Source organism: Mus caroli, unplaced genomic scaffold (assembly GCF_978045245.1).
Source record: "Mus caroli unplaced genomic scaffold, Mus_caroli_1 scaffold_1, whole genome shotgun sequence".
Classification (NCBI taxonomy): domain Eukaryota; kingdom Metazoa; phylum Chordata; class Mammalia; order Rodentia; family Muridae; genus Mus; species Mus caroli.
This window is the reverse complement of record NW_028227256.1, coordinates 162,126,292-162,149,589: the sequence shown is the minus strand read 5'-3', so window position 1 is coordinate 162,149,589 and position 23,298 is coordinate 162,126,292. Positions and strand designations below refer to the sequence as shown.

At 47.2% G+C, this 23,298-nt stretch overlaps 2 protein-coding genes across 7 annotated transcripts in view; one reads left to right on the top strand and one right to left on the bottom strand.

Annotated features, from left to right (window-relative positions):
- Positions 1 to 21,503, top strand: Atp1b1 (ATPase Na+/K+ transporting subunit beta 1). The gene is made up of 6 exons (XM_021157238.3): positions 1 to 579; positions 4,688 to 4,816; positions 15,230 to 15,385; positions 16,938 to 17,122; positions 19,216 to 19,299; positions 20,102 to 21,503. Exons 1-6 carry the CDS (start codon positions 483 to 485, stop codon positions 20,363 to 20,365), a joined length of 915 nt encoding a protein of 304 aa, XP_021012897.1. The 5' UTR covers positions 1 to 482; the 3' UTR covers positions 20,366 to 21,503.
- The window catches only part of Nme7 (NME/NM23 family member 7), a 134,414-nt gene continuing 132,427 nt past the window's right edge, over positions 21,312 to 23,298 (bottom strand). For all 6 annotated transcript variants that reach the window (XM_029483015.2, XM_021157201.3, XM_021157206.3 and 3 more), the window contains one exon: positions 21,312 to 21,596. In XM_029483015.2, the coding sequence (XP_029338875.1) occupies positions 21,564 to 21,596 (33 nt within the window). In that variant the 3' untranslated portion in view covers positions 21,312 to 21,563. The remainder of the gene's footprint in view (positions 21,597 to 23,298) is intronic.

Here is a 23,298-nt window from a genome sequence, read left to right as displayed (position 1 = left end):
CTGGCCTGCGCGCCCGTGTGCCGAGCCCGCGCTCCATTCCGCTCGTCCTTCCCGGTGACTTTCCCTCCTTGTCCCTGGTCCATCTCGCCAGAGGTCACAGCAGGCAGAGTGGTGCAGCTACAGCTTGAAGCAGCAGCTGCGGGGTTCGCTGAGCCCCCCGGAAGGCGATCAGAGTGCGGGGAGAGCCCGAGAGCGGCCGCGCGCCCACCTCTAGGTGCGGGGCTCGGAGCCGCCCAGCCCGCGCGCGCCCTCCTCCCTCGTCCCTCCTCCCTCCGCCCCCGCCGCACCTCCCCCTCCTCCCGCTCTGCCTAGGCTGCTCCGCGGCGCGCCTCGCACTCGGAGAGCCGCAGCGGCAGCGGCGCGTCTCGTTTTCGGAGACAGAGCCGGGCCGCGGGGACACCGAGCAGCCGCCGCGAGGACGCCCAGGGCGCGCGCCGCACTCGCCCTCCCTCGGCCTCGGCCGCCACTGCTGAGCAGACACCATGGCCCGCGGAAAAGCTAAGGAGGAAGGCAGCTGGAAGAAATTCATCTGGAACTCGGAGAAGAAGGAGTTTTTGGGCAGGACCGGTGGTAGTTGGTGTAAGTACGCGCTCCGCGGCTCTGCGGTCGGCGCCTTGGCTTTTCTTAGGAGGCGCATCTGTACGCGAGCACTGCGGACAGTTCGGAGCCCGCGGGGGCTGTCCAGGGTGTTAGGGAGTGGGTGGTAGGAGCTGCTAGGAGCGTGCGGGCCTGGGCTTGGCATCCAGTGACAAATGTGGGGGTCCCCAGGATGCGCTTCGGGTGGGGAGCTGGAGCTAGGGTTTTGGGTATGGTAGGGATCTTCGTTTCCTAAGCCCTTCCTCCTGGGAAATTCGGTCAGGTTCCAGGAGACTATGTATGTGCCCTCCCTCTCCATCTCCCAAGACCTTAGAAAAATGAGATTTGGGGCCGTGAGCAGAACTCACGAGCGTACCTGTTCTAATGCAGACGATGCTGCGATAGATAGCATCATTCTTCCAGTCTAGAAATGTATCTAGAATGGAGAGGAACGGAGAGAAGAAATGCATCCACACTGCAGTCCTCACACATTGCAGTCATCACAGCCCAGAAATGGCCCAGTGAGCTCCATTCATGGCTCGTGTTTAAGCCTTGGCTAGACATGGTGTTTTTAAGCTCTTCATGATACAAACGAAGAAACAGGTTATATTAGAGCATTTCATGCAGCCTGTTGCTTCCTTGGCTGGAATCCCCCTCATACCCCATTGAAAATTGGATGCCGTGTTTGTTTTTTACCTCTTTACACTGGAAAGGTGCTAGGTTTTTTTTTTTAAAGGTCATTTTGAAGGGCATAGTTGTAGACAAATCCATGAGTCGTGACTGCGGAAGGGAGGGAGGGAACTCCCCTCTGCTGCATCACTGCCCCCTCCTTCTCCAGTATCACCATCACCACCAGCTCCTCTACCTTCTTTCTCGCCTCCTTCCCCCTCCCACCCCTATAGCAGCAGCATTGCAGGAACTAAGGGAACCCTGAAAACTAACGAAGTGATGCAGCGTTCCTGTGTGGGGAGGGTCTATGGAAATAGACTGGAGAATGAGTCAGGGAAAAGAGCGCTTGGCTGACATTTTGAAAAGGAAGAAGCTGGGATGTATGATATTTTTTTCCCCCTAAAGAAAAAAAATGCAGTTAGGGAGCCTCTCAAAAATAAAGGGTTAATAATGCATCATTCTTCAAGGTTAGTGAAGGTGAAGCCTCGTTCATTCCACGTTATTACCAGGGAGCATAGGCATCCCTGAGCCATGGGAAAATGGAGTCTTAAATGGATGGCTTTTTATTTCGCCTTATATTCCATTTTATTTGTGGAGACTGTCCTTCCATGGGAGTATGCCTGTAGCATACCCGTGTTTCTGTAACGTGGAAGGAGAGACCTGAAGAGATGTGAGGTTTGTAAAGGATGACCAGCCAGGGCTATTTCCTAGCAACTCTTTGTAACTCAGCTAGGAGGCCTAGGAGGTGCACTGCGGAATTGGCCCCTCCTCCGAGGTTGGCTAGGGCTGCTTTCCCTGGTGGTCTGGCCCCTGCAGCAGCATCACAGGACCAAGGGGGTGGCACTGACGCCAGGGACCTTGTGAAATTTGCCCTCTAGTGTTTTTCCACTTCTTAAAACATCTTTCTTTTCCTCATTCCAATCTCACACTCCTTCTTTGAATAATATTTGCTTTAGAGGGTAAGGAAGGCAGTATGGAACAGTTTGTTCTTTAAAGCTACATTTAATGGGACAGCCCTTCTGTATCAGAAAGGGAGAGAGAATGAGCCTGTGTGGTCTTGAGGGTCACATCCAGCAAGGTAGTGATACCCACGGACTTAGGAAGCAGCCATCGCAACTCATCTTCCATTTTGTGGGTGCTGAGCTCAAAACCCAGTTTGTGTTTTGTGCAATCCTATCTTGTGCCCCTTTCACAATGTAAGAAATGACAGAGAAGTTCCTATGTCATAGAGAGAGATGCCCCCTTTCCAGCACTGGGCCCAACATGGATGCCCTTGGGACCAGGGCACGATGCCCTTGGCTCCGTTTTGCTTATAGGTAGATTTTTCACCAAGATGGACGGCAGGAGGCTCGAGCCTGTCACCTGCTGGAGAGATCACAACTTACAAATCACTTTGTGCTTTCTACCTTTTCATTAAGTTTATCCATGTGTTGGTAGGTTTTTATATTTGCCATTGGTTTTCCAGGTCACTTTATAAAACCCTATTTTTGGCATTTTAAAGGATATATATATATATATATATATATATATAGGCAAAATTCCTCATGTTCCTTGTTCTTTAATTATAGAAGGAAATGAAAATTTGTTTTAAAGAATACAAAATGCCTCCAAAGCCGATAACCCAGCCCCCAACATCATGTCACCCAGCTGGTTGGTGGCACTAACCTAGTCTTTGTTTGTATCTGTTTCTCTGTGCCACTGGTAGTCTTGGTCTTGGGGAGGCCATGGCCCGAGCTCACTAGACATGCGTGCTGCGCTCTGTCTAACCAAACGACTTTACTGCAGTGACAGGTTTACCAAGTCCGTGGGAAGCAGCCACACAATCCCTCACCCGGCTTTGGTATTCTGGGCGCAGAGTGGAAAGGGTGTATATGTTCTTGAGCTTAATCATTGCGCTTGTAAAATGACTAATTTTTCCATCCATTTTGTCTTTTAAACAGTAGCCTCAGTCCTGTGCCTTCTTAGGTTAGGATTAGCTACCCGGAGTCCAGGATATGAGCAGAAAGGTTGTGGTTGTTAGCGGAGGCAAATGTGGCTAAGCTGAGAGCACCCAGGGTGGCACTGGAAGGGCAACAGGACAAGACAGCAGCCGAGAAGCCAGGCTCTCCAGGGGCTCTCTCGCTCACCGACTGGGTTATACCAACTCTGTACCTCTTCGCTGGAAAAAATTTTCCAGATCCCTTGACGTCACAGGCTTGCCATTAGCCTACCGCTGCCTGGATACCAAACGCAGCACTTAACCCTTGCCCTGCCAGGAGGAAGGGACAGAATGGGGGCTGTGGTTCTAGATGATGCAGCCTCCTCCCTTCTCATCTTTGCTTTTATCTTTAGGTAGGGGAGACAAGGGATAAGGTTCAGCATTTTGTGTGGGATTTTATGTGTGTTCTGGTTCGTTTCAATAGCTCCAGAACACTGCTGTCTTGAAGTATGGATTCTTGAGGGGAAAGTTGGTGTTTTTCCATGTATGGAGAGGGCTGTGTGCCTCATTTCCACAGCTTGTGTGCCCACTTCATTCCTGGCCCCCTACCAGCATGTACACATATGCCTTTTCAATAATCCCTTCACCCTGTAGCGTTTTTTTTTTTTTCAGAGACCCTTTAGGAGGAACCTGTGTCCCCCCTCCCCTCCTTGCAGTCATGTTTCTGATAACCTTACAGATCTATTGCTTCCACTTTTCCCTTCTAGATGTGTTGTTTGACTGGCTCAGGACAGCCAGGCAATGCCTAGTACAGCCTGTTACTAGGCTGCTAATCAGGGAGATAATCCTTGTATACCAGTAACTGATAGCCTTATTCCAGTCTACCGCTTCACGGTGGTTCAGGGTGGTTTTTGTTTGTTTGCTTGCTTGCTTGCTTTTTTTATTTTTAAAGTTTATTTGTGGCTATTTCAGCCTGCCTTCTGTTAACTGTGAGGAAAAGAAAAATGTAGCTTACACAAGCAGTCCTTACTTACTCTGCTGGTCAGATGATAAGGTAAAAATGGCAGCCATTTGTACCATCGGGTTTCCTTTGTATATTTGGTTGGTTCCAGTTGCCACCCTGTGTCCTTGAAGAAAAAGATAGTGCTTTGTAGACAGAGTGACTTGATAAAGAGAGCTCCACCTGTATTTCTTAGCCTTTAGCCCCACAGGATGTGGGGTACCAGCAAGCAAGCGATGCCCCTGAGGGAACACACTTCCGAATGTCAGATGCATTGCATAAGCATTCGAATGCAGCTGCTGGTTTGCTACTGATTTTCTTTTCAGAAAAGGAAGTGACTTCCTGTTAGCCCTTCAGCCACCTTAGGCATTTCTCCACCTGTGCCTTCCAAAAAAGTGTGCCTCCCTCTTTTGATTACTAAGAGAAACAGGCTAAAGAATAGGGAAGGAGGCCTTTGGGAAGGCCGGGATTTGATTCCGAGCCTGTGACTACATCACAGCCATCTCTGTCTGTTCTCCCCACAGTTAAGATCCTTCTGTTCTACGTGATATTTTATGGCTGCCTGGCTGGCATCTTCATTGGGACCATCCAAGTGATGCTGCTTACCATCAGTGAACTGAAACCCACATACCAGGACCGAGTGGCCCCGCCAGGTAAAACTCAGGGAGTGGCTTCTCCAGAGATAAAAGGGTTCCACATCCGGAGAGAAGACACCTTCAGAAAACCTTTGTAGTAGAGCTTCAAACTAAGCATGGGGGAGGACTCAGGACCTCTGCTGCAGCCATGGCTGCTGCCCGCATTGCGGCTGAGCTCCAGATGGCTGGCCGCAGATGTCTGTCTTATACAGTTCTGGGGTGAAGGGGGTGCACGCAGCCCCACTGTGTGATGGAGCACATCAGGTCCCCTCGGGGCTTCATTCTCCTTGGCCTTAACACTCAAGTGCTTTGTCAGCTGGTTCATTCTAGGGCCGTTCTGGCTCTAACACATGTATTTTTTCACTTGTGATAAATCCTTCAAATAATCGTGCCCACAGAGAGGAACCATGAATTCAGGGGTCCATTTTCTCTCTTGCTGATTTGACCTTGAACACAAACACCCTCTATGCTTATCTCAGTAGGCCCCTGAGGGTTTTGTGGGCTCTCTTTCCAGTTTGGCTGTCTCTGTTCTCTCTAAAAACTTCATCAGGAAAAATAGATCTTCATAGAAGAGGGAATCCCCCATTTGCCTCCTCTGCATGGAGGACAGCTGGGAGAGGAATGGGGTTCGTGCTGCATAACTTTCAGTTCTCACCCTATAAATGACCTTGAGGTTGCAGTGGGTGGGGGTAGGGTAGCAGTGTGTCTTCTGTGGGCAAGACTTTGGCTGGCTTCAGTTTGGATACAGCCATCTGTAGGTGACAGTCTTGGGGGCCTGTGCAAGCCCTGAGCAGTCCCTGTTGCAGACATGTCTCGCACTTCTCCTTGGGTACAAGGAAGAAGAACTGCAGAATGAGCAGGTTGCAAACAGTGTCTCACAGTACTAAGTCAACAGTCCTCGGGCACAAGGCAAAACCCAGGATATTTTCAGATACACTTAGGTGGGAAGTGAGAAAAGAGTACGTGTAAGTATATGCAGTGACTCGACCTGCTTCATGATGCACGGATGCCTGCAGCTCTTCTGTACCAAAAGGTGGGTCTTAGGAAAGGTGGAACAAAGCGAGGTTCCAATGTGCTGAGAACTTTAGGATCTTCAGTGTTTTGCGTGGGATCCTGTGGTTATAAGGCTTGTCTTCCATGGCCTCTTCTGCCAGCATAAGTAGTCATAGTAATTTGTACAGAGCTCTTATTTTTATGTTTTGTCAATAAGTGGTTCTTTAGTCATGATTCTGTTTTATTTCTTTTTTAAGAGTTATTTATTTTATTTATATGAGTACACTGTAGCTGTCTTCAGACACACCAGAAGAGGGCATCAGACCCTATTACAGATGGTTTTGAACCACCATGTGGTTGCTGGGAATTGAACTCAGGACCTCTGGAAGAGTGGTCAGTGCTCTTAACCGCTGAGCCATCTCACCAGGCCATAACTCTGTTTTATAGTAACTTAAACTTGAAGCAAAGATGACCAGCATAGTCAACTTTATTTGGGGGGCAGGGACGGGACTATAAACTTTGGAAAAATAAGTCATTTATTTATTTAGTTAGTTTTTGATTTTTTGAGACAGGGTTTCCCTGTGTAGCACTGGCTGTCCTGGAACTCACTCTGTAGAGGGGCTGGCCTTGAACAAACAAACTCAGATCCATCTGCAAGATTCTGCCTCCCAAGTTCTGGGATTAATGATGTGTGCCACTACACATGGCAGAAATAATGAAATGACATTTAAAACATTGTTTTCCAGATGCTTTGATGAAAAGAAACTTTACCTTCCAAAATAAATAGTCCAAGGGACCGATGCTGAGTAAGGATTTGTAGCTGACCTTGCCCTGCTTGTCTGAGGTGCTCGGTCCCCTCCCCCATCCCGTCTCCCTCTTTTCTTCCCAGCCTTTCCTATGAGCACCTATATTTAGTGCTTGCAGCAGTTGGACTGACCTGACAAACCCTCACTTCTCCAAAGAATGTGAGTGGCTCATCTTGGAAATATGCATTCCTGTCCTTTGGTCTGAGTCACAGGCGAAGTTGTCAGTCCTTCACCTTCCCAGGCATCTCCTCTGTGGGTTTTTAATCTTAGTGACTTCTGTCTCTGTCTGTCCTTAGCTTTTACTTTAGTAGCAGAGTCTACACACCACCCTGCCCTAACCCTGTGGGTTTTTCTCTACCTCTCCTGACACTTTTTCAAACATGATGGTGGCTTTGAATCAGGGCAGTAGAGCCCTGGCTGGTAAAAAACACAGCTGCTGGACAGCCCTGAGCACTCTGCCCCCCAGGGACCCTAGCTGGACCCCCATCTCTCAGAACAGATGTTGAGAATGTGTCCTTGGAAGGTATTGATGATGCATTAACCTGCAGACTGAATAAATGTGTGGAAGTCATTCTGATCATCTTTTGGCTTCCATTTAATTAATGTCTCCAAGCCTACATTTTTGTCTTGAGTAAAGAGAGAGTTCTCAGTCAGGTGTACAAGGGAAGTGTGTAAGACCATAGCACTTAAAGATACTAGGGCTCATGGTGTGCTTTCCTCTGACCTTGGGGCATGAACACAAACATGGCGGCCAGTCAGCTTTGGTATGCGTTTTTACACATTGAAGTACCTTGTAACTAGATCTCTTCCAAATAGTGGGGGGAGGAAGCAGGCCGGGCGGGGGCAGATACAACTGTGGCAATCCTGCCCTGCTATAATTGTGTAGGTTGTATAATGAATAAGCTCCTAGGCCAAATGGGAAAGTCATAGACAGAGGGGAAAGATACAAAATGGGAGGGAAACTGGAGGACCAACCAGTCACGTGATTTCTGGACTCTGAGCAGTAGCTGCTGTTCCTTCTAAGGTCCTACCCCTGTGGTTGTTAGAACTAAGCTGCTCACTCCACCCAGAGAGTAAAGTCTTGAATGAGATGTTGACACACATTATTAAATAGCCCTTTTTTGTAGCTCAAAAGAAAAAAAAAACACCATTTCTAACTTTCTGTTCCCTTAACGTAATCAGCATTAAAGCAGTGTTCAAAGCTCAAAGCTATTAGACAGGGCTTCCTGAAATTCTGTCAGCCTAAGAAGGGAGAGCAGGGACTTTGAAGTTGATTCCATCCCCCACCACGTTCACCACTGACCACACCAAACCTCAGTGTCATTGTGAGGCATATCCTGTGATGATTAGATAGGAGATCTATGCAGAGTGTTAGTACTCAGCAGAGGTAAACTAAATATGGCTGTTGGCAGCAGCCTTCGTCCTTTCTGTCTCTCCTTCCAGTAGAAGCAGAAGGCTCTGATTTCCAGACAGCCAGCTTTGGGTGATGGCGATGCTAACCATCCTCATCAGACCTAAGTTTCATGGTGTCAGTCCACCCTTAGTTTTCCCTGAAGCGGATTTGGGTATCAGTGGATTAGAACACATTTGGAGAGAGCCTCTGGTGAATCTGAATGCCACAGTAGCCAGCTCCCCTCTTCCATACCTGCACCTGCCGGCTAGCATTTGAGCTTTTGTCCAGAGGAGAAGCTCTTGGAGGGTTCACTGCGGCAGTGTCACCTCACAGCTGAATCTCTGAGAGACATTGCCATTTGCTGTGCTGCAGAGAGTCAAGCCTGGGTCACGTGTCCAAGCATCCGTGTACTCCACATGCACTCACACTCCTACTCACCAGGCCTTGCTCACCTGGTGGCCTGCCCAGTGGTGTAATGGAAAAGTCTCTTTCCTGGGCTGTGTCACCCATCCCCCACCCCAGGTTATACTAGCAACTGTGCAGTGAATTCGAAGGTCATGTGTGTCATGCGGAGTCCTCAGAGTTCGTTCCCATCTGGCTTGCTTCCTGGAGCAAAGGTAGGCTTTGTATTCTCTGTTCTTCCTCTTAACGTTGTGAGAGGCTCCTTGTTTTATTCGTAAAGGTGGCTCAGTGAGGAGAGAACTCAGTTTAAAAGGGTCAGACTCTTGGCACCTGGGTACCCAGAACTGAGGCAGAAGGTTGGGTGGATGAACATGAGCAGGAGCAGCCATTCAAGTTTCATCTTGTGGGTGGAACATAACTAAACCATATGAGGGCACAGCCATCACAGCCCACCCCTCAGCATGCTTCACGCTCAGAAAAACCGTTTTCAAACTACAAGATGATTGGCTCTCTCCGATATCAGCTTCTCCTTGTGATTTGGAGAAACTGTACCTTAAGAGTGTTAGGGGCGTTTATTTTATTTTATTTTATTTTTACCATTTCCTGTCAGTCAGTTCTTGTGTGAATGCCACAAGCCTGAAGTGACACTGACGTATCTGCCCTTTTCCTCCATGGTCACTTGCATCCCTTGTTAGCTCCTCTTAGCAGATGTCCTACCTCTGCTTACTTGTCTTAAAATGAGTAAAACCCACTTTTCTGCAGTTCTGGGCTGACCTGAAACTTGTGGCAATCCTCCTGCCTCTCAGCTGATACATTTGGGTTTGATTTCTGCTCACTCTTCCCACCCTCCCATGGATCCTGCCAACCTGTTACCAAAGGAGATAGCCCAAGTAGTTTATTTCTAAAGTCTTCTAGGTATGCAGGGAGCCCAGTGATTAACATAAAATATTTTTGGAAAGCCAGGTATGGAATGTCTTCGTGTCTTTAAGCCCGGTACTCATGAGGCCGAGAGGCAGGAGGATTGCCACAAGTTTCGGGTCAGCCCAGAACTGCAGAAAAGTGGGTTTTACTCATTTGAAGACAAGTAAGCAGAGGTAGGACATCTGCTAAGAGGAGCTAACAAGGGATGCAAGTGACCATGGAGGAAAAGGGCAGATACGTCAGTGTCACTTCAGGCTTGTGGCATTCACACAAGAAGAGAGCTCCACCCTGGGAAACTGCTACAAGGTTAAAGTGGCCACTTCTCTTTAAAGTACTTCAGCTCTGGGACCCTGTGCTCACACCTTCATTTCTGCTGATGTAGAATCAGACAGGAGAGGACAGGCCATTGGCCACTGAGGGCTCTCATGCAGAAGTTGCCACTGGACGTTGACCAGACTCCAGAGAGGCTTGGACAATGAAGGGCATCTAATGATGTATTATTACCCAATAGCTTCTGACCAGGAGAGTACCCCACATCATTCAGGGATAGGCCCCTAGAGTACTATCCATACTAAGGTGTCAGATTTCAGGGTGTTAGTTACTTAGCCAATGCTGGGTTTTGGCATTTGACAAGTCAAGTATACACTTGTTCTTTGTTTGACCTTGGCAAAACAAAAAATGAACAAACAAAAAACCATGCTGTAAAATGCCCAGAGCTTGTCTATGTCTTCCCCTTCATAAAGAAGTAGTAGCGTCCTTGTTTGGGGAATAAACACAACCATGGAGCTAGCCAAAACATCACGCTCAATATGAAACTCTATTTTTAAATGATATAACGTCCACACTAAGTTATTCCTCCTCAACATCTGACGTTGGATATGCAGCTTCTGAGAAGACTCCAGATGGTTATTCTGAAATACTGGAGGACCTGGGAGCAGAGTTTGTGGCATTTGGTTTAGACTGGGCAAATTTCTACACACCAAGGGTGGTTAACCAGCTAAGTAGACTGTAGAAAACAGGTGAGCTATTCATCCAAGACTTTTCAGAGGGAGCAGGCTTGAGGTATCTGGGTGTACCTAGGCTATAGATGGGCCTGTGGCCTCAAGGCAGGCCATTTATTTCCAGCTAACTGGGCCTCCAGTCACATGCTAACCCTGAGGCAAAAGGTAAGTGGGAGGGGACTGGTTCCCAGAATTCTGTTAGGTTAGTCCATTATAATCCCACAGATAAAATAATAAATAAAAATAAAGCACCTAGGTTGTTCAGATTGACACTTAAAGGGAGGTACTCTTCCAAATGTAATTGTAAAGGCACATGTGCTATAAGCCATTGTCACTCCTGTTTCTTTGTAACTGGAAAGCACTTTCACCCTGGAATGGATAGGAGACATGCTCATGGGAACGTTTCTCTTAGCTTCCGGCGCCCTTGGAGGTTTCTGTGGAAGATGACACCTGTATGAAGAGTATTTGGCTTTGACTCATCAGAAGTATCATATCGAATGACAGGTCCAAGCAGTGGCCCTCTGGGAGCTTTGGGATTCACTGGGGAAACTGGTACAAGGTTAAAATGGCCACTTCTCCTTAAAGGACTTCAGCTCAGGGAGCAGACTGAGAAATCACAAACCTGCTACATTATAGACCTAACTGGAAACAAAATGGCGGTTAATGAAAAGCCTCTTTTATTTTTGTCTTCTTCTGTTCATCCCAGCTAAGGTGAGCACCCACTAATGCCTGAAGTGGGGGCGTTTGCCTCCTTTGTTTCATAGGAGGTAGAGTCAGGAGAGGCAGGTGCATCTGGAAAGGGCAAGTGTTAAGTCAGAGGCGTGTGTGTGTGTGTGTGTGTGTGTGTGTGTGTGTCTGTCTGTCTGTCTGTCTGTCTGTGTGTGTGTGTGTGTGTGTGGTTGGTTTTTTGAGACGAGGTTTCTCTGTGTAGACCTGGCTGTCTTGCACCTCTGTAGATCAGGCTGGCCCTGAGCTCAGATTCACCTGCCTCTGCTCCTGGGCTCTGGGACTATGGATTGTGTTACCACCACCTAGCAAAGCCAGAGGTTTTTGTTTTTGTTTTTACATAATCCAGATCTCAATGTATAGCTGAAGTACTTGAATGGACCCCAAATTAACATTATTCAAATTATTGTTTCAGTCCCCTTAGGTGACTTTGCTAGGTAGCAACAGGACTAGTTTTTGCGGTGGTGGCAAAGCAAGGCTTTATTGAGCTTCACCTCCTTAGTGGACATTTAGGCGCTGAGAACAGTCAGGAGGCAAGATGTGCTTCAGGGCCTGTGGTTTGGATGTTCTGCTCTGACCTCTGGGGGTTAGCACTGAGGTAGGGCTCGCCCTTATTCAGTTATTACTAACAGCTTTAGGGGTGGGCAACGAGAAGCCAGAAGCCAAAAGCTCCTGTAGGTGTCCCAGCTGGCAAAGGCAGCAGTTGGCGAGTTGGGGGCATAGGGGTAGGTATGTGAGCTATGGAAGTGGTGGGAATCGGTGTGGTTCCAGCGTTTGGTTTCGTTATTTATTTGCTTTGACTGGAGGAGGATGGTACTGATGACACGTCATGCTTATGGGTCAGTGGTGCCACCACAGTAACTACACATCGTTTTCACAGGTCAGATGGCAGGCAGTGGGCAGTGACTCACCTGTTCATAAGTGAGGCTGGCATAGACATCTGGGTGAACCTGAGGTCCTGAAAAACAAGGACTGAGTTACAGGAACTCATATTTGGGGGAGGGGTCTGGCACATGTCACTCTGTCTCTCTTAATGGAGACCTCTTGGAGTAGTGAGAGAATGACAAGGACTCTGTAATCCCATGGTCCTGTGTTCTTCTGAGAAGTGGCATCGCTGTACCTCATATAGACAACTAAGAAACGGCCCCTGGAAGAGACTACAGAGGGACAGCTGGAGAGTGAGAGGCAGTGGGGAATTCCAAATGATGCCAGGGCAGAAGGGACAGTGACATGGGCGAACCTGCTTTGCCACCTGGGTCCTACCTTGTTTATTTTCAGTGTGAACCTAAGGTCACTTTAGTGGGAGCAGCTTGTCTGTCAGACTCCCAGGGTTGGGGCTTTGCTGTATCTCCTGCTCAGCTGGGGACCATAGCTTGCACTGCTGTTACTTAGCACGCTGGTGGCCATTGCTGGTGGCTGCAGTCTCTTTTCTCCTGGCTTCCCTCCTTTCTGTAAAGTAGGTAGGACTACTCCTAGCCTTCTGACATCCAACCCCTTTCATTTCTTCCCCCTTCCAGCTGCCTCCACCCTCCTCCTGGGCCCTGGAAGCTGAGTAGCCCTGTGGTAACCCTGGGCACATAGTTCTACCCTTTCTTTGTCCAGTTCTGCCTGACAAATTCACAGGCACTTGTTCTTGGCTCTTAGGCATGACTAACCCCTCAAGAGTCCACTTTCTCAGGATCCCAGGGCTATTGTAGAAAAACTCCCCCCATTCTCCTGACTTTCTATTCTCTAGCATTGGCCTGTGCCCTTCACTTCCCCAGGGTCAGGCCAGTCACTTTGACTTACGTCTTGTTTACAACTCGACCTAGGCGTGGGTGGCCCTCTACCTGCCTACCCCATTTGTTTCGGCCCTGTCCCCTTGCTGTCCCATGCTGACCGCTGCTGTTCTTGCCCTCGATGGCTTTCTCCTTGTAGAGGTCAGTGGTTGTTGCTGCTTTGCTTTATAGCACAATGGCAAGTCACAGGACCAGCCTCCCATGTAATGTAAAAAAAGAAAAATGTCTAGAATATATTGAGATTGATTTAGACATGAAAAGAATATTTTCTGATTTAGGAGCTCTTACAGAAGGTTTAATCAAGCCAGGTGTGGTGGCGCACACCTTTGATCCCAGTGCTGGGGAGGCAGAGGCAGGTGGGTTTCTGTGAGTTCCAGGCCAGCCTGATCTACAGAGAGAGTTCCAGGACAGCCAAGGCTACACAGAGGAACCTTGTCTTGAACAATGGGGTGGTATGGTGGGGGAGAATGTTTAAACATAGCACCCTTCCTTTATTTCAAGCTGCAGAATTTATGAGCTAATTCTGAAACGGCGGCATTCCTTTCCCCCGTGTCCTTTAGGCTTTGTTGTTTGCCTTTTCACGAAGATTCCTTACATTATTAAAAAACTTACTGTTATCTGAGGTGCAGTGTTTACGTGCCATGGTACACACACGTGCAGGTCAGAGGACAACTTTGTGGAGTCAGTTTCCCCTTTCTCCCTTTATGTGTGTCCCAGGGATCCAGTCACATCAGTAGGCTTGAACAGCGAGTGCTTTCCCTGCAGAGCAACCTCACCCACCCACCTCCCAAGATCCATCGTTGTTTGTTTGGTGTGAGACAAAGTCTCACTGTGTAGCCCTGGCTGGCCTAGAACTTGTTCCAGGCCGGCCTGGAACATACAGGAATCCATGAGTGCTGGAATTTAAGACCTCTGGCACCGTGCTGCCCAAGAAGGTGCTTATCGTCTGTCTTGACCTTGTCATCTTGAGCACTCCTCTTCCCACCTCTACTCCTGCTTCCTCATCTTCATCTCCATCCCTTCTGCCATCCTTCTGCATGGCTGTTCACCGAGCTCCTGCAGTTGGGCCATGTAGCAACTATTGAAGCTCAAGGCAGTCCTTACTAGAAAAACTAACAGCTATGGCCTGTAACTTGTGTTGAAGGCTTGTTCTCTAGTGCCACACATGGCACTGATAAATAATTAACTGAGTTGGCTGTGCATCCACTTGAATTATGCCATTGTTCGCACCGATGTCACCACTATTAAATGCTGATTCTCCAGGGCAGTGCTTCTAAACCAAGGGTGCTTTGGGCTTAGAGGTAATGCCCAGGTAGGTCTGGAAAGGATCCTGTGAGGCTACCTGTTTTGAGGAGAATGGTGTGGGTGCCCCCACCTGCCAGGAGGAGTCGGAAGGAGGTCAGGTATAGCTCCTGACTAGCAGGCCCCTGACAACAAGTGAGGATGTCAGATGTCACAACAGAAAACACAGGATAGTTGGTTACCTAGAAATCTGTTACACAGGAGTGTTTATTCCTACTAAAGAATTGTCTCGTGTTTATTTGGAACGGGAATGTAATTGGCTATCTTTATCTGTCAGTTCTGGGATGGAATGCCATTGTTATTGCCTTTCCAACTTACTGCCCTGGATCTGGTGCTGTTGTGTAGTGTAGACCAAGAGCCCGTTTAGAAAACACTACGAGGGCAGAGGCTTCTGGATGTGAGAGACTAACAACAGAGAGGGCAAACCCACATCACTTGTCTTGAATGTCACTCTGACAGAGCTGACATGCTCAGACATCTGTACTGGCAACTGCATATATATCTTGAACCCCCCCCCCTCCCCCAGAAGCTGAAAGAATCAATCCTAGGTTACAAGAGCCAAAGGATTGTCTCTGTGGGGCAGTGTTGAGGTTAGAGAGACTGAGATTCTAACTAACTCTTTGACATGGAACATGGGGCAGGTGTCGGCTCCACACTTCCGTGCTATTATTGACTGGAAATCACCTGTACAGCGGCTGCTAGCAACACAGCTTTAAACGTGATTGCATCGGAGGGCACTGGAGAGCCACAGGCCTTGGAGAACTGCACAGCTGGGTTGGGATTCTGGTTCTACTGCTTTCTTACCCCTCGGACAGAACACTGTGCCTTTCACTGCAAGTGGTATTCTCGTTCATAAAACAGGTTAATGCTACTGTGACGTGTTGCCAAGGAAACTGGATGACATTTGATATTACATCACTATCGTTACAGTTAGATACCTAATCTAAATGCCATCGGATTGAATTCACCAGGGGAGTGGGGATTTAATCCATTCCATGAGCCAAGTGGGGGCGAGGGAAGCGTGTTTGTGCAGGGAACACCTGCTTTTGACGCCTCCTGGTTGCCTTCCTACTAATAATGACTGTCTTTCTGACTCTTCCCTGGTGTAGGATTGACACAGATTCCCCAGATCCAGAAGACTGAAATCTCCTTCCGTCCTAATGACCCCAAGAGCTACGAGGCCTATGTGCTAAACATCATCAGGTTCCTGGAAAAGTACAAGGATTCAGCCCAGAAGGATGACATGATTTTCGAGGACTGTGGCAGTAAGTGACTGACTCACGGATGGATGCCCATGGTCCCACTATTGAGAAGGACGAGTTGTCATTTGGCTCCGTTGCTTTAGTAGTTTAAAGGCAATGTCACGGAATTCTTGTTAGAATTTACACAAGGTTTTCACCTTACTTCATGATGATGAAAAAGGGACGAATGATAAGCAAGGAGAAATCATGAAGGAGAAATGAGTTAATGAAATATCCATTATGACAAGAATAGCCATACATAATGTCTTAGCCAGGGTTTCTATTCCTGCACAAACATCATGACCAAGAAGCAAGTTGGGGAAGAGAGGGTTTATTCAGCTTACACTTCCACATTGCTGTTCATCACCAAAGGAAGTCAGGACTGGAACTCAAGCAGGTCAGGAAGCAGGAGCTGGTGCAGAGGCCATGGAAGGATGTTCTTTACTGGCTTGCTTCCCCTGGCTTGCTCAGCCTGCTCTCTTATAGAATCCAAGACTACCAGCCCAGAGATGGCACCACACACAAGGGACTCTCCCCCCTTGATCACTAATTGAGGAAATGCCTTACAGTTGGATCTCATGGAGGCATTTCCTCAACTGAAGCTCCTTTCTCTGTGATAACTCCAGCTGTGTCAAGTTGACACAAAACTAGCCAGTACACATAATATATATCAAATATACAACAGAGTATATGCATTGCTTTTCTGCAGCCTGACTTAAAATTCTATGTTCATTTCACTTTTCTCTGGCTTTTTACGTGAAGTGTGAAGAACATTTCCCAGTTGAATCAGTGCTTGTCATGAGAGGAGAATGTACAGCTTCCAAAGACAAAACTGATGACTTCCGTCTTCTCTTTGACCATTTCCCCTCCGATTGGAGGCGTAGCTCCAGAAAATTCTGACCCAAACCTTCCAGCTCGAAAGTATTGACAACCTTTTAAATTCATGTCCTTGTTGTAATGTCCCTGTTTCTGAGCATCGCTGTGTGGGTCTGTGAAAGTGGTGCTGCTGCTGGTGCTGAAGTTACGGTCTGCTTTCCCTCAGCCCTAAGTAGCTAGGCGATCCATTAGAGCAGTGGCTCTAAACCGGAGGCTCTCGGCCCCTTGGGGTGGAACGTCTCTTTCCACAGGGTGGCCTAAGACCACTGGGAAACAGATATTTACATTATGATTCATAACAGCAAAATTACAGTTGTAAAGTAGCAGTGAAAATAACGTTATGGTTGGGGGTCACCACAGCATGAGGAACTATGTGATAGGGTCATAGCACATTAGGAAAGCTAAGAATCACTGCCTTAGAACAAGAGAAAGACCAGGCAAGCCTCAGTTGCTGCTGTCCATGAAGCACAGCTGGTGAGCAGGTTAGCTTTGGGGTCATGCATCAGTGACCGCCTCTGCTAATACATCTTTATCTTTTGAAGAGAGCAGACAGCTTGTGGGAAGTCCTTGTCTAGCGCAGACCTCACTCACGTAGCCCTGTCTTCAGTGGGAAATAAGGAACAAGAAGTTCTTTTCTTTCTTCATGGTGCAGAGCCGAACGGTTGGTGCACGCACGCTATGGATGTGTTTGTGCTTTCAGATGTTCCCAGTGAACCCAAGGAACGGGGCGACATCAATCACGAACGAGGAGAGCGGAAGGTGTGCAGGTTCAAGCTTGACTGGCTGGGGAACTGCTCCGGTCTCAATGATGAATCTTACGGCTACAGAGAGGGGAAGCCCTGCATCATTATCAAGCTCAACCGAGTGCTGGGCTTCAAACCGAAGGCAAGCACCACCGTTTTACAGTCTCACATTTGGGGGCCTAGCTGATGTTTCAGAACATGCTCACTGGGACTTGTGAAGTGCAGTCCATCAGGACTGTAACCCCAGGCTTAGCCTCAGACACTTTGAGCCAAGGCTGGCCTTATTACGCTCCCCATCCTCCTAGCCCCGTCTCCCCAGTGATGTGACTGTGGTGTGCTCACTGCTTCGTGTCCAAATCAGAGAGTTCTTTTCCCACGTGAGGGTTTCCTGGTTGTGTGCTACTTTTGGCTTGGGTCCTTAAAGGAGCAACAAGGATATTTCAGAAATGCTGTCTGTTGATCAGAAAGAAGTTTTTTTTCCCCGAGTGATGATTTCATTACCAAGCCCAGAACCTACCATGGTCTCTGCCCTTTGATAACCACACAGTTTCTAACAAGTGACCATTACTTGATCAGCAAGTTGTTACTGTTCACCATTTTGTAAGAAATTCTTTACAGAAAACTAGTGGTGTTGTCTCAGCTTTTCTGAACGGTTATTTCTCAGACCATGAATGAAGCGATGCCGTCCTTCCATAGGCGTGGCTTTGGTCTGCAGGGCCCCAAGGCTGACGTGAGCTGCTCAGTCTCCCCTGCATGTCGGTTTGTTTCCGTGATATTTGCTACCCCAAAGGAAGTCAAATCAAAAGGTGGATTTTCTTTTTCTTTTTGTGAGCTACGGAATCTCTATGTAGGCAGCCCTGGCTGTCCTGGAACTCTTCAGACTAGGGTGGCCTTGAACTCACAGAGATCCACCTGCCCGAGTGCTGGGATTAAAAGATGTGTGCCACCAACACCAGCAGGAATAGTTAGTTACCTTAAAGAATGCATCAACGCTCCTTTATGCAACCAGAGACAGGAACAAGTTGTCAGTGGCTGGCTGGCTGGCTGGCTGGCTGCTTGTCTTGAAGGATCTCTTGCGAATGTTAGTGTACCTTTCAACAGATTTTTATCTTCCCACAGAGACAAGCATGCAATGGGAAGTACTGTGGTTAGGACCACTACCCCTCGCTTGTACTTGACACTCACACGGCTAGGGTAATCTAGCAACAGGAGGAACTGCTGTGGTTTCTGAAGGAAGCCTGAAGCCAGTTTCTGCCCTCCCGGCCATTTGCTTTTAATACGGCTCATCACTTTCAGTGGCACCTGTGTCACAGAGCCACAGCCTGGCCCACTGTGTGAGTTCTGTCTTCTACATCTGTATGTCCTGTTCTGTGACGGACATTGACTCCTTCAATATTTTGGTCCCCAGTTAATACATTGCTGCTTTTCGTTTATCCCTCCTACCCAAATCCCCTGCTAGTTTGTCAGTGGGATCGGGTTTTTTGTTAGAGTGCTGTGACTCATTGGTGTGCCTGGTTCCTGTCTTCGGAGGACAGATTCTGACCACCTCTTTGATCAATAAGTGTTTTCTCTTCTAAGTTTTCAAGGTAGAAGTATTGGTAGCAGAAAGCCCCTTAAAAGAGTCAAATCTAGACACACACACACGCAAGCACCCTCTATGTCTTAGGTCCAGGCTCAGATGCAGGGCTAACCTGAGTAAGCACATGGCTGCTCTCCAGCAATCCATATTCATCAGCCTTTGGAGCTAGATGGGCCAGGGATGGAGGAGGAAGGCTGTGCATTTGGCTGTAACTGTTGTTTTTCAGACTGCCCCCAGTCTTAGCGGAGGACGAAAGCCTGTTTGAAGACAGCATTGTCGAGGAAAAGCCCGACATATTTACCCATGGCTCAGTATACAAGTCCAGCTCTTGCACTAGAGGTGCACTGGACTCCATGTGGTGACTGCCATCTTAGCAGGCACCCAGTTAGCTTCTCATTGTCCCGAGTCAGGTTTACAGTAGGCTAGCGCTGTGTTAGCTACAGAAGTAGGCTGTGTCACAGCTCGTTTGTAGCGCTCATTTCAAACAGATCTAAGTTGTCTCAGATTGACAAGGTGGATCACGCATCTGCTTCCCTGACGTGTCTTATTATTTCAGCAGCTTACTGTCAACAACGTGCATTTCTTTGGACTACAGCTGAGTTTTAGTTTTCAGAAAAAAAGTATCTTTTGCTGACCAGTGTGGGTTTTCCTTTTAGCCTCCCAAGAACGAATCCTTGGAGACTTACCCACTGATGATGAAGTATAATCCAAATGTCCTGCCTGTTCAGTGCACTGGCAAGGTGAGAACACATCCGGGGCTACTGAGGGTGGGAGGGGAAGTGGGGCGGGGCGAGAGAGTGGGTGAGACTCCTCGCAGTTAGAGGGACAGTTTTAATACAAGGAACTGCTTTTGGGCATTAGGCTCCCAAGATGAATCGGAACTATACAAGCTAAAGGGACAGAACCGTAACTAATAAAACCAAGTTTGTTTACTGGCACAAGAAACACTGGAATCTAAATATCTGAATTTAATGTAATAGAATGTGGGTTTATGGACCTGCAGAGGTGAGCTAGCCCACAGCATGTGCTAAATTCTGGGGCCAACTTTCTTTTTTTTACTCTTAATGAATGCTAAAAATGAGTGCTATGGTACCAAGCCAAGAGATGGATGTAAGAAATAAGGGGCAAATATGTAAGTCTTCGGAGAGATTGTCACTGAACACTGTCCATAAGGAGACAAGCCAGGGGTTCTTCTCCCTGTTGGCCTTCCTGCGAGGCTGAGCCAGCTTAGAGAAACACTTACTTGGTCTCTGCCTCAGTGCCTCCATTTGCAGAGCCCCCTTTTGTGAGAGCCCCTTTTTGTGAATGCTTCGTGGCTGCTTTCTGCTAGAACCGACCTTCATCCTGTGGTGTCACCTATCCATGCCACCCACTGCTTGATAGGCTTAGCTTGAGAGGTTTGAGGTAGGCACGCCACAGGGTGGGCTGTTTTCCTCTACTGCAGCCTCTGGTGGGGTTGAGAGTCTCGCTCGTCAGAGCAAGACGAGACCCATGATGCATGTGTGCCCTTAAAATTAAATTTCATGTCCTTTTGGTTTCCAGAGAGATGAAGATAAGGATAAAGTCGGGAACATAGAGTACTTTGGGATGGGCGGATACTACGGCTTCCCTCTGCAGTATTATCCCTACTATGGCAAACTCCTGCAGCCTAAGTACCTGCAGCCCCTGCTGGCTGTGCAGTTCACCAACCTCACCTTGGACACTGAAATCCGCGTCGAGTGTAAGGCGTATGGTGAGAACATTGGGTACAGTGAGAAAGACCGTTTTCAGGGACGCTTTGATGTAAAAATTGAAATTAAGAGCTGATCACAAGCACAAATCTTTCCCACTAGCCATTTAATAAGTTAAAAAAAGATACACAAACCTACTAGTCTTGAACAAACTGTCATACGTATGGGACCTACACTTAATCTCTATGCTTTACACTAGCTTCTGCATTTAATAGGTTAGAATGTAAATTTAAAGTGTAGCAATAGCAACAAAATATTTATTCTACTGTAAATGACAAAAGAAAAATAAAAATTGAGCCTTGGGACGTGCCCATTTTTACTGTAAATTAGATTCCATAACTGACTTGTAGTGAGCAGTGTTCTGGCCCCTAAGTATTGCCGCCTTGTCTATTTTATTTAGTGTACAGTACTATAGGTGCGCACTCTGGTCATTTTTCAAGCCATGTTTTATCATATCTGTTTTCTACTTTACGTGAGCAAGGTTTGCTGTCCAAGGTGTAAATACTCAGCGGGAATAAAACTGGCATGGTACTTTTTCCTTTCTTTCTTATTTTCTTGGCTCTGAAGTTTCAAAGGTAACGGCCCATCGATGAGCATTTTTAACACACTCCATAGTCTCTTCCTGTGGTATCAGGTCTTTATTATTATTTTTTTTCTTTATTTCCTGGGGCTGGGGGGTGGGCTGTCATGGGGGAACTGCCCTTTAAATTTTAAGTGACAGTACAGAAAAATCAAGGTGATGGGTTGTGTTGTGCTCTGTGTCCTCCAGTGTGTTCTGCTGCTGTGTCTGCGACTGGGCTCTGCCTGTCACTGTGGCCAGTGATGGGGCTACCGGTTAGTTTGCTTATTGGTCCATTTCCTTTTCCTTCTTTCCTTTCTCTGGAGGCATCATGTGCTGGTGCTGTGTCTTTATGAATGTTTTGACCATTTTCATGGTGGAAGAATTTTATATTTATGCAGTTGTACAATTTTATTTTTTTCTGCAAGAAAAAGTGTAATGTATGAAATAAAACCAAAGTCACTTGTTTGAAAATAAAAATCTTTATTTTGAACTTTATAAAAAGCAATGCAGTACCCCATAGACTGGTGTTAAGTGTTGTCTACAGTGCAAATCCATGTTCTAGCATATGTAATAATTGCCAGGAGTACAGTGCTCTTGTTGATCTTGTGTCAGTCAGGTTAACACAACGGACAATAAAAGAATGAACACATTCCTCACGTGTGTGACTCGCTTGTCTGGGCGTCTCAGTCTGTGTCGTCTTTACTCTAGAGGGCTAATTATCCAAGATCTTGAAGAAATACTGGACCTGAAAGGCAAGCACAGTCTGTCATTAGCTACAGGCAGGTCTGGGCTCTCCCACCTGCCACCTGCTAAGAGGATGGAGGACCCACGGGACCTGGATACACATCTCGTCCCCAAGAGATGACCGAGTTAACAAGAGGCAGAAAGGAAGGCGGTGGCTTGTTTTTAGAAGTGTTCTACAGTGCTGTTCCACTCAGTGAACACAGGAAATCTTGACTCCTGTGTCAATACATAGCTCAACAAAGTGTTCGCTGAGTGTGTGTGTGTGTGTGTGTATAAATGTTTCTATTGGTTAAATTAAATTTTAGGTTTGAGACTCAGAGAATTAAATGTGTGCATCTTACTCTGGTTCATGATTTCGCTTAAGTACTTTCTTGGCCATATTTAATAAATGGTCTTAGTGTCAGAAAAGACAAAAAAAATTACACTTCCTGGTATAACGGAGTTGAAGATAGGGTATTGCCAACAAGGGGATGTGCAAATGAGAATGATAGTGACATATGGACCTGGAAACCTTGCAGAAGGCCTGGGTAACCACAGCTCAGCTGCATTCCTTCCTACCTTCAGGCTACTGAGAATGCAGGTCCACGCCAGCTGACCCTGAAAGACTAGAGCCAGTTTACAAACACTAGTAACAGAGTGAGTTCCCACCTATTGTTCCATAGTAAAAATCCCCATTTGTTTCTCTCCGTGTGGCATAGCACACCTGGGATCCCAGAACTCCAGAGTCAGAGGAAGACCTTGTCTCACCATGCAGCAGCAAATCACGGATGACAGATGAACAGCAAAGGAACTGGCCCTCCATGTGACATGAAGGAACAAAAGAGCTTTGTTGAGCAGCCTGGTTGCCGAATTTTACGGGTTTTAGGAATTTTCCTTAATTACCGGGGAACTGGCAAAATTCATAAATGGTATCCTCAGTATGAAAGTGGGTTTCTCAAAAAATCAGCCATACATTTATGGGAACAGGGGTGTCACTCCAGTGAAGAGGACGGTTTATTTTATTGAATCAGCTCGTTTTCAGATCAGGTCTCCCCATGTAACCTTGGCTGTACTGGGGCTTGATAGGTAGGTGCTGGGATTGGGTGTGTGCCACCAGAACTTGATACAGTTCATCTTTTCTTAGGCTGTGAATAAATTATGTTCATGATGATTGAATAAGAAGGGGAGTGGAGTTAGGGATCTCATGAAAAAATTTAAACTGGAGGACAATTTACAGTTTTAAAGCTATTCAAGGGTCACAGACTTAGTGAGACAAACCTACTGGTTTCACAGACCCTGTGTCCCCAATGCTCTTGAACTGCTGCACAGGCACACAGCAATTTACCTATTACTTCCTTCCAGTTTCTCTCCCAATCTTGTTTCCCACAACCTCTCCAGCACTCCCCACCTGGGATGCTCAACACAGTAGCAGCTAGGAGACTTTCGAATGTCCTTGGCATTGTTTGACTTAACATCCACTTGACTGCCCATTATATACCTACTTTATCAAGCATCCTTTCAGCTAGAACTGGGTCAAGCCTCCAAAGCATAAGCCCCTCTGCAGCAATGCATTAGTATTAAGTGCTTGCATATTCAAGGCATTTTTCCTTCCATACACTCATTGTAGATTTTTTTCATGTCCACATTTGTGTATTCTAACCACTTCTTGGGTGTGTGCAGAGAGAGCCACCACCTACCTCCTATAAATAGCATGATTGTTCTGT